The sequence below is a fragment of the Papilio polytes genome, unplaced genomic scaffold, assembly GCF_000836215.1.
Source record: "Papilio polytes unplaced genomic scaffold, Ppol_1.0 DF823868.1, whole genome shotgun sequence".
Lineage (NCBI taxonomy): Eukaryota > Metazoa > Arthropoda > Insecta > Lepidoptera > Papilionidae > Papilio > Papilio polytes.
The window spans coordinates 359,820-371,656 of NW_013525336.1; the positions used below are offsets into that span (position 1 = coordinate 359,820).

The 11,837-nt window shown below is 34.8% G+C and overlaps 1 protein-coding gene across 1 annotated transcript in view; it reads right to left on the minus strand.

Moving 5' to 3' along the window:
- LOC106103153 (protein toll) overlaps positions 1 to 9,429 on the minus strand; it is an 80,971-nt gene extending 71,542 nt beyond the window's left edge. Inside the window, exon 1 of the mRNA XM_013282827.1 lies at positions 5,128 to 9,429. Coding sequence (XP_013138281.1) covers positions 5,145 to 8,987 — 3,843 coding nt within the window. The 5' untranslated portion in view covers positions 8,988 to 9,429 and the 3' untranslated portion in view covers positions 5,128 to 5,144. The remainder of the gene's footprint in view (positions 1 to 5,127) is intronic.
- Between the last annotated feature and the right edge of the window lie 2,408 nt (positions 9,430 to 11,837).

The following is an 11,837-nucleotide window of genomic DNA, read 5'->3' on the forward strand; positions in this document are numbered from 1 at the left end:
AAAACTTTTTTGTAAATTGGCAAATTTCCAAATTCCGATTTCTGTTCAGCTACTTCTGAGTTGCATTTTATAATTAGACTATTTTACGTGCATGTTAAAAAGCGATTAAAATTGATGGCGTTTTGATGGTTGCCCCCCAACGTTCATTGCTGTTAACCGACACATAAATACGTCCACGGGTCCCGTAACCGCGACAAAAACTCAAAGGGATTTAATATTACGGTGATATGTAGCCGGATACAGTGCCATTAGTATGCCGCTGTAAATTTTACAAATTAGTAGAACTATGACAAACTAAAATTAATGAGCTTTTGTCGTCGCCTGTTGAGTTTTTTTTTAATTTCATTCTGTAAATGCGCTAATGATCTAGCAGATGTCAACACTGCTACTCGAAATGACTGGTTTCTTTTCTTAATATTATTTTTGTGTTATTTTTGGAATATATTCAGGTCATTGTACTGCCGTTATAGACGAGCGCCCGTAAGCTTCAATTGTAGACGCAGAATATATGGTCACCTTATAGGCAGTGTTCGATTCGATGCCAACTCGGTGAAATTTATAGTTCTAAAATAGTCGCTGTGAACTCAGGGAGATATCGAAGTATGTGTATTTTCATACACACTATTGAAAACAGTATCATGATTTACAAATGAAGGTGTATAATTTAAGAAAATGTATACTTAAAGCATAATTAATTGTATCATATTTCATTAAACATTATCTTTATTTGAATACATTTTTAGCAATCAAATCTGCAATAGTAATTATTCTACACAGGATGTTTGTTATTAAAAATTGGATTCTGTGCACTAACATAGGGCAATGAAATTCAAAGATAATTGGTACATTCGATTATCATATAAATATCAGTTACGTAGGCTTTAACGAAACGTCTCGCACTCCTTCGGGAACGCGGCCGTCTATATTTTATCCGACTATCTCCGTCAACCCGCTGAGAAAGCTATATATCAAGTTTGATAGTCAATTATTGGCACTCAGATGTGAAATCTGCTGTCTTTGGGCTATCACAAACGTATACTCGGACCTTTGGGATAGGCCCTTACTAATATGCTATTCATAAGCTTAAGTTTATTACAAATGGAGGTCATGACGTTCTCTAGGGATGTGATTGGCGGGGTCTGATTTGATAAAGCATAAAATCCGCTTGTGTAACATTAGTACACATTTTATAAAGTTTCAATTTGATATTTTAGAGAACTCCGTTGAATTACTGCATTGAACACTGGTATTTAAAGACATAGGTATTTCAAAATAAAGTAACAATGATGTTAACTTCAGTATTGGGAAAGGGTAAAAGAGACATCTATTATTAGACCGAAGCCAAACTAAGCTTAACTCTTATGTTTGGAAACTATAACAGAAATGAACCCGCCATAATGACGGTCTGTCGGCGCGGCTATTTAATGCTCACCAAAAATTCTTAACACTGACTCCACATTCTTTACAAGGTTCAGTTGAACTAATGACATTAAAAAACAAAACAGGACAAGAAAACTTAATTGAAACTAACAGTAACATAATCTGTGCATTACTGAGAAGCGTCGGACAACATTCTTTGTATTCAAATTTAGAATGTTTATAATCCGGGACGAGGTTACATTACAACAACAAATTGGAAAATATGTTGTTGGCCAGTTGTAAATACGTAAATAAAGCTGTGTTCCCTCTAATAGAATTGTGAACAAATAGATGCGTTCGAGTGATTCTCTATTGGGACTACTAAATATTTTTCGAGAGCAACGGTGCATGTGATTAAGGGATGGGACATTACGTCGCTTTTGTCCGCGATTGTCCTTGTTTTGTGGTCTGTGGTCGACATTTTTATGTAGTTAAATATAAAATATACTTTAAATATAAGAATTAAGGTACAATTTACAGTAATATGTTTGTTATACGATTTGTATTGAGTTACGCAAACCCAATACCGTTGGCTAGACGAAAGCTGATCTTCTCAGTGACATCTCGAGAGAACGTAAAGGATTATCGAATAACAATATGCCTTTTTTTCAACGATAATGTGTATTTATATGACGGCATTCAAAGAGATCCGATGCTTTTAGATTAGGATGCTATTAAATTGCGCATGCTTCTTTTGTAGTGACATATGGCGTTTTCCAGCAGATGGCTCTTTTGTTAACTTAGCCAATGTTCAGAAGCCTGAGTAAACCTTAGACCTTTTGTAATCCCTATTAGTTTTGTTTTCAAGTAAATAACTATTAAGATAAAATTAATAGTAAATTATTATTCTATTCAATTGGAACATTTTTATATTTTCAATGAACTAGCTTTATTTTGGTAATTGACGAAATGTAAATTATTTTAAATCTGTTAGATTATTTTTTAACAACGATACATTAACAGTATTTTACGTAGTTACTTAATTAATACATGTAATGTGTGTCAAATTTTCTGTTACATCATGTTTTTATTGGAAATCTTCGTAGCAATAAAATAACAGTAATTAAATATATCTAGTTCATTATTTCATTCGCACTTATGTAAAATTTGATATTCTCAAAAATTTTAACGAACTTATAAAATTCTAACGAACGAAACTGAGTTAAAATCTAATAATCAATAGGATCGAATGGGTAGCTTGAAATTACTTGCTACAGCTAACTGCTAATTATTCACGAATTTACAAAGGACATTTAAAATCCGACCCTCGATTACTAAATTCTAAAGTTTGGCATATGCTTGCGGCCCAGTAATTACTTTTCAAACATACAAACGTTCAAAACTAAATTTTATTTCAGATAATACTATCTGCGTTTCCATCCCTTTTAAACAATAAAGTAAGTTAAATTATAAAACTAATTCCATTATCCCGTTCTCGTCCTTTCCGTGGTTATGTTCACGCCTATATAAATTATTGCCTAATCCGCCTTTAATATTTATTTACATGTGTACATGCCGTTTCTCTGTGTCTGCTTCTACCCTTCGCAGAGAATCTCACTGAGTTAGACTCTTCGAGAGATTATCAAGGAGAGTGATCGCGGACCACAGAAGGAAACGATGAGGAGAGAGAGGACTTGTATAATATGTCCAGTCAGTGAAAGAAGATATTTAATAGTGGAAATTCCAGCCTATTTTGCTGACTTATCATTGAACTTGTTTTGCGTTTAAAAGAATCTCGATCTGATTTTGTATTGTCCGTATATTTGAAATTTCAGAATTCATCGAAGTTATACCCAGAACGCATAAGTTTCTCACAGAGCGCAGAGCTTTTAATATTAAACTTACCTAATTCTTATAGGAACCATTTTGTAAAATGTTTATTAGTAGAAATTTTGTTTGCAAAGTAAGATTAGTTACCTTAATTAGTTTATGTACTAATATAAGAAGATTTAATTAAAAGACTTTACAAGGCACACTTTTACAAGTAACCAGCTGATAAATAAAATTTACTTTCAATAGAAGAATTTTGTAACTTATTATTTCAGTTCAATTTAAAATATATTCATTAACTAGTTGTCCCGTAAGGCTTCATCTACATTAAATTATGAAAATTTTATTTTATTTTTTACATTTGTCAAAATGTCAAAATGACATGACATGACAAACCTTGCCAATCTTGCGCCTTGATGTTGGCAAAACTTATGGTCTCTTTCCTGCGTAAGGGTTTTTATCCAAAATATTTACCCCCTAAGTTTAATTGCTTGAAAAAATATAGCCTAAAGCGTGTAGAGCTTTTTAATAAAAAAGTAATTATTAAAAAATATGCTATAGGTAATTGCTGACATCTTAGGCAACAAAGAAGTGTGTGTTTACGCTTTATTATATAGATTCTCAACGGATTTAAGTATATTAATAACTTCTGTTTTTAATTAATTTCATACAATAAACATTTTAGGTTAATGTTCACTAGGTAACAAATGTGATAAATACTGTTTTACTTTCGATCCAAAGTATTACAAATGTAGCTGAGTCATTTTAGTTATGGACGTGTCTATAAAACGTAAGAAACTTGATGTATAAACTACTGAAGTTCGGCTATGAATGTTAGATCAATCTACGAATAGGTATACATGTTCCCGACCGCAGCCGGAATCTCGCTCTAATCTCTCACCAATAACTTATCTATCTCAATTCATAAATAGCTGAGGAGTAAATATATAGAAATCCGATAAAATCATACGACAGACCGCCCCGCTTTCGCTGCGGGTCTCGTAAAAACAAGTTTTCCCATTATTCCTATGTTGGCCCGTCGACGTCGTTTTTGATAAGGGTGCGAATGGCAAAAATAAACGATGTTGATTTCGTTTTGATTTGTCCGCGTTCAGATAATAGCAGTTTCATGAGTTGATGAGCGGCCGCCGTCGCCGTCGCAGTCCGTCGAGCCATGCGAACTGGATATTGTGAGTTTTGTATTGATATTGTGTGGTGTGATATTTTATACGTTAAAAAGTTCCATTTAAAAGAGTGACATTTTTAAATCATTTTTAGGTTTTTAATAACTTTTGTTACATTTTTGATAAAGTGGCTTTAAAGTGATAAGAATAATTTTACTTCATTATTGTGTTAAGAAATCATAAGCAACAGAAAAAAAACTTACCTATTGAAGCTAATTTCGACTTTATAACTTTACCCCTATGATATTAAAAAAAAGAAAAATGATGGAAATAAAAGAAATAAAACAAAAGGAAATAAAATTTCAAAGTGTGTATATTTCAATTTTTCATTTGATAATATTTTCTTTCGATATTTACAGACATTTACAAACTCATGTAATCTTTATCAATAAAATATTTACAGTCTTCATAAAGTTATTGTTATTAACTCGTAGGCTAGATAAATGCATCTATACAAATAATTAAAAAAAGTTTAAAACTTTGGCATTTCATAATTTAAGCGACCCAATTATACATGTTACAAAAGATGTACTATAATATTTACAGCATTTTGTATCATACAGTCTAAAATATTATCGCAGAAAGAAGGAATCAAAAACATAAATTAAAAAAAAGTAGCAACCTAATTTACAAATAAATGCGATCTTATTATAAAATATGTACACAATAAATACAGATTATGAAACAACTTAACTTATTATCACTTTTAGTCGGACTAATACGCTTGCGCGTTGCAGTAAGAACTGGAGTTTACCTGCGTTGAAGCATACGCTACGCCCATAGCTGCGCGTGCGGCGGCAGGCGGTGCGAGTGGGGCTCGCGTGCGTGCACGCCGGCCGGCACCGCCAGAGCCTCGCCTAGCAGCGGCGGCAGCTTGCCAGGCGGTGGTGGCGGCGGCGGCGCCGGCGCTCGCCCCGCCCCCACTGGTGACACCGACGCGTAAATGTTCACAGTGGACCGATGATATTGACACTTCCTCAAGTCCGGCATCGCGAACCTTAACTTTTGCCAAAATTGTCTATCACCCCACTCTATACACGTATTAGCTTTTAAACACAGTCTAAGCTCGGGATCTATATCCCTGTTCGGGAGCTCACCGAGCAATATGATTATCAGTCTTCTTCGTCTCTCTTTCAACACCTCATGTAGGGCCGTTTTAAATTCGAACCGGCACCATTCGTTATTAATGAAATTTTTTGATAGCACTATTATGGTTCTTTTCGACGACTCGACTGCCTCTATTATTGTATCTGCGACATAGGCTGAGGCATTAAAGTCGCGATAGTGTAAACACAGCCGAAAGCTCGGATCGGTTGATTCCAGGCCGGGCGCTAACATTTGAGCAACAAACGCCTCGTCTTTAACGCTGTAACTGATGTAAGCGTCAAATAGACGGTCCTTGTCGGCTTCTTCGTCGAATGCAGTGCTTTTGTAACACATTCGGAATCCACAGTGGTAGTACACCCAGACTCGTAGCTCTCGCCGCCAATAAAATAAGCCACATATTAGGGCGGAACTCAAAACAAACACGCACAAAGATATTAGCAACAATGGAAGATAATCATTTATGACTTGATTTTCAATAATCGACGAACTTCCTCCGACGTGACTTGTGCATATGGTGGAGTTGAAATCGGCCATGAGGGGGCCTATTGTGTTGGTTACGTTATCAAATATGCACGTAATTTTATCAGCATCTTCGACTTTACCCAAATTATTTTTAAACCAATTTCTGAATTTATGTAGATAGTGACAATCACACGACCAAGCGTTGCGTGATAAACTTATTTCAACCAAATAAGGATTCATTGTGAATTGCCAAACAGCAAAGCTGTAAATTTTATTTCCCTCCAATCGCAGCACTTCCAAATGCCTCAATTCCATAAAGGTTCGATTGTCAATGTAATGTATTTTATTATCCTGCAAATGCAGCTCTCGCAAATTCTCTAGAGGCGATAGTTCGAAACCGAGTAACTCTTTTATGTTGTTCTTTTCCAAATGCAAGACCGTCAAACGTTTTAGTCCACTAAATGTATTATTGTACAAAGCATCAATGTTAGAATTGTTGGCGTACAATATTTTTAAATTTTTCCGTCCGATGAATGCATGACTTGTTAGGCCGCCAAAGTTATTACCGTCAAGGTACAATTCGGTAGCGTCCATAGGTATACTGTTAGGTATTTCTGCATACCCTGCGGCAGAACAGTCTACAATATTTGCCGACCAGGGCTGGTCATGGTAGCACGTACAGTTAGATGGGCACGTCATTTCACAGTCACAGGCATCAAAATCGCAACAATGGCACAATGTAAAACAATGAGTTTTGTATGTACATAAAAACTGAGACGATTCCGCCTCGATAAGTGGAATATAAGTCCTTTCTCGATTATACAACAATTTACAATAAATGCTTTCCAAGTCCATTACTCTAGGGTGCTGCCTAAGGTGATCGAGTTTGTTGATTCGCTGTAGCCATTCCATTGTACAATCGCACTGAAAAGGATTTCCTCCAATATAAAATTCGGGCAGGGGTCGCCCCGGATCGACCGGCGTTAGCCGAAGCGCATTGAGATCCATACTAGTTATCTGATTTGCATACAAATCGACTCTCGTTAAATTGGTTTTTCCGACGAAAGTTTGAGCTTCAACTTGCGTAATTTGATTATCATTTAGAAACAGCAGTTCGACGCTACTGGGCACGGAGTAGGCAGATATTTTCGTCATTTTATTAAAGCTCGCATCTAAAGTTTGTAAACGCAGCTCTTTATCCAGGCGGTAATTGTTACCTAATTCTTTGATATTATTACTGTGTAGGTCTAGCCACTGTAGTGCTGTTGGGATTACAGAGTAGTCAAACCATTCTATTTGGTTATCTGACACGTTTAACCACAACAAAGAAGGTATATTTACAAACAAACCTTGTATGTCTTTTAAGTGGTTCGCATCCAATCTTATAGCTTGTAAATTAGATAATGTTTCAAAGGCATTCGTGTCGATGTGTTTTAGTTTATTTCGGGCCAAATTTAAAATTTGCAGAGTTGGTAAATCCGAAAATACTTCTTTACTTATGTTTTCTATTTTGTTTCCAATTAACCGCAATCCGTAAACATTGTGTAAACCAACGAAACTATGTTCTTCCAGTGATGTTAATTGATTTTCGCCAAGATCGAGAGTTCGAAGCAGTCGCATGTTTCTTAGTGCAATCGGGACTCTCTTCAAACGATTGCCATTTAAATTCAGATCTTGTAATGAAGAGGTGTTTCGAAATGCCTCAGGATGAAGCTCTTCAAGATGATTATTATCTATTGACAGTAAAGACAGCACGTATAATCCGTTTAAGGCATAAGCATCAATGTGATTTATTTTATTATAAGATAAAATTAGCGTATGCAAATTATTCATAGGTGCAAACGTGTCTGCGGCTATACTCTCTAGCATGTTATGCTGAATATTTAAGATTTGTAAAGTGTAAAGATCTTTAAATATTTTTGGGTCCAACTTCGTTAATCTATTGTTAGACAAGTTTAACAATACCATCCTTATAAGGCCAGTAAACGTGTTCTCATTTATCCACGTACTTGTTAAATGATTGTTTGATAAATCCAAAGCTAACAATTGATCCAAGTTAGCGAAGAGACTCGGTGAAAGAACACTTATAGAATTATTTTGTAAGTATATTTCTTTTATGCCGGGACGACAATCTTTGAATAAATCTTGAGGCAGAGCAACGATTTTATTGTTGGACAGGTCGATAATTTGTAATTGTTTTAATCCAGCCAACGCTTTGTCAGCAACCATTGAAATCTCATTATCATGAATGTGTAATTCCTTTAGCCTTCGAAGAGCCACAAATCCATTTTCTGGCATCAACACAAAATGATTACTCGAAGCATCTAGGACTTCAATATCTAAAGAACATGAAGCACGTGATAAAGAAGACGCTGAAGGTGATGGTTCGTCTTGTTCACTTATCAGGGCTTGATGTATTGCACGTTCTCTGAAGCCCAAATCGCTTACATCCTGAAGGCGGTTTGCAGATACGTTCAAGTACACTAAATTTGTCAGTGGACAAAACAAATTTTCAGGGAATGACCATATATTATTAAAACTAAGGTCAAGTTTTTCCAACTGCCGAACAGCTGTAAAGCTTTCCGATGCTATCTCTAAGCTCATAGCGGCCCACTCGGTGTTTTTCGTTCGAATCGTTAAATTTCGGAGATCTCTTAGGCCGGACAGCACGCCAGGCGGCCATCGTCCAATTTTACAGTTATCCAAAACGAGTTCACGCAATTTCACTAAATGAGAAAAACTTCTGTCATCTAGGGAGCTTTTGTACATCATTTCTTCGTTGCACTCTATTCTCAATGATGTTGTGTGCTCTGAAGGGATAACACTAAAGTTAGTTGTGTCAAATTCACTATTAATCGTGCGAAGTTTACAAGTTAGCGAAACTTCGTGGGCATCATTTGGTCCTCTCAGCCACCATTGGCAATCATCAGGGGCTTCATATTTTAATGGCAGTGAACTTTGATCTGCGAAGTTGAGTCCAATAACAAACCAAAATAATACATGGCCAAAAAGCCCGTTTCTTGGAGATACTCGCTGGAGAGACATCGTGATAAAAATCAAATATCAAGAAGGAAAACAAGACACGGTAAGCTCAGTGTCATGTTTTTTCCGTCGGCATTCGTGTGATGCGTCCCCTTGCCGGATGTGTAATATCCATCAATTTAGATGTCTTATTTCGTCGTCAATTTATTAAATAGTCCTTAGTATTTTATAGCACATGATTTGTTAATTCACCACAGTTTTTATATAGTTCACGATAACGTAACCGATTTATGTCACATAACAACACATATTTTTAAAATTCTTGAATCACAACAGTTCCGATTTCAGTTCTAAATCAAAACTTGCAGATTTATAAAACTTTATTCACGTATTAAAGTTCGTCGAAGCTCGTTGTTAAAATACGTATTGATAAGCGCGTCTTTACGAAATCGTTCGACCGTTCAAAGCGTCGAGCGGCACGACCGACCCCCGACGCTGCGGCAAGTAAACTGAATGCTGGCAGAGGCATTGCAGTCGCGTAGAATACACGCTCGTCGGAGCGGCGGGAAGTGGGGTGCGGGTGAGATAGGCCGAACGACGGCGAATGTTCACGACGATTTATTACAATAAATTATTTTTTTGGAGCTTTAAAATATCCGTACCCATTCTAATCTGTGAGCTTTGAATGAACTTAGATAGATGCCCTTAGAAGCTGGGTCAGAAAATTTACAAACATATAGTAACGTTAAGAAAAGTAATCATTAAAATTAATTAATAACACACTTGTGTTTTTGTCGCATACCTGTACAGTAAAAAAATACTAGGGCAAATCAACTATGATTAACTAAATAAGAGTAAGTTAGATTCGAAGGTTTGTTATCATGTGTATTACAATTTGAAATTCTTGTGAAAGTCACCAATTTTCGTCGTTTTTAAGTTATCTATAATTATACATAGTATAACATAGAAATGTGTAAATATGATAGCTAACTAAATTTTTGTTTGAGCGTATTCGATTATTGAATAACATAATACGAACTTTGGGTAAAGATTGGAAATGAACGATGCTTTATTTTTTCAGGTTCTGGACTGTTTAAAACATCAATCTAAAAATTAAATTCATCACACAAAGAGTTCTGCATCTACATTCCGACCATAATTCACGTAACAAAACTCAAAATATAATAGGATAAAAATGAAGCTCATAAACCCATTTAAGATACATAAGATTTTTTAATATAAATCAAAAAGAATTTATCGCCAGCTGAATAACACTTTCAAATATTACAAAAGAAATCCTTACGCTCAAAGCTCAAGGAAAGTGAGATTAAAAATCAACCCTTTTAAATTTCGAATGGCAAAATTAAAATTTAGTTATGGAATAAAGGTATTAAGGTTTTAAGGTAACAGAATCGGTGAATGCTTTAACAAAGGAGGTCTGTGTTCACGCTCGACGGACCACACTGGATGTTAGACGGAAGATATCATTTTAATCCTTTTAGTTAAGTTGACTATGAAAAGATAGATGTCTTGCCGGTTTCCTTATTTTTCTTTTGTCACATTCATTCTTGACGAAAAAGTTATAGACATCTGAAATAACTTTGACTGTGAAACAGATTCTATACTTAATTATTTAATTTATTTTTCTATGCATAAAATGTGTTTTACAAGGTTACTTTATAATATCTAACATAAGACAAATTCGCGGATTATTTACAAAGTATTCCAACATCGTCGAAGAAATGACGGTCGTAAGTAATTAAGATCGCATTTTAAATATTTATGGACAGTATTTCGCTGTACTTTACTACATATAGAGTCTTACGTTATTCCAGAGAATGATACATCTACTACAAACAGACATTATGTAAAAAGCCGTTGAAATAATTACATTCCTCCGAACACTTCCCGAAAACACATGTTAACATTTTGTTGTCTTAAAAAACATCTATCAAGGAGACGAAGCGTGTTAAAGTTATTACACCGGAGTGTTTCACATCACAATCTGTCAGTCTCAAAATGAATAATGACGTATCGTTTTCGCTTATATTCGCCGTAGGGGCATCTTTTACCTACGCATCGATACGTCATCGAGAAGTGCGTAGGTTGAGACATCGATTAAAATAATCCCTGGCAATCAAATTATAATGGCTGTAAAATAATCGATTCGCAACGGACTGTGTGAAATGACTTTTACAATCTTAATTGCGTTTGATCATATAAATTTATCCTATTAAATATGTTACTGCAATTATATTCAAGATACGGATTGTTATATAAACATTTTAACAATTTAGGTTTGATCGAGATTATAAACAAAAAAGATAATTTTTAATATCTTACGCTATATAAAAATAATGAAAACCAAAAATAAGTCAGCAAAAGATTACATATAGAATGCAAAGCGGTATTTATTACCCGATTATCACAATGATCGCACATCCCAAACACTCTGTCTCATCTTTACTACTATCAAAACAACCTTAATTATATAAATGTTATAAATATATAAGTTCTTTTGTTTCATTAAAATAAGAAAATAAAAATTCAATTGTTAAAATGTTTGAATTAAGATTACCAAGACCCAAAACCAAAAGAGAAAGAAATATGTAATGCATCATTTGACCGTTATCATATTTAAAAGAGAGTCCTGAGGGAGCAACCTATAAGAACATGAAGGTTAACAACATTTATTTTAAGCTTTATGTATCTTTTGAGAGCTTTCATTTTCTTAAAAGTCTATTACAATAAAGCATACTGTCTGACCTTAACGTTAAAGGGACAATGATATCAAATACTAGTATTGAAAACCAAAACTATAAAAAAAGGCTTTTTATTTAGAATATAAAAGCAATATTACAAGTTTTTATTTTTAACAAAGAAATTTTATTTCACTCAACGGTGCTATTACTT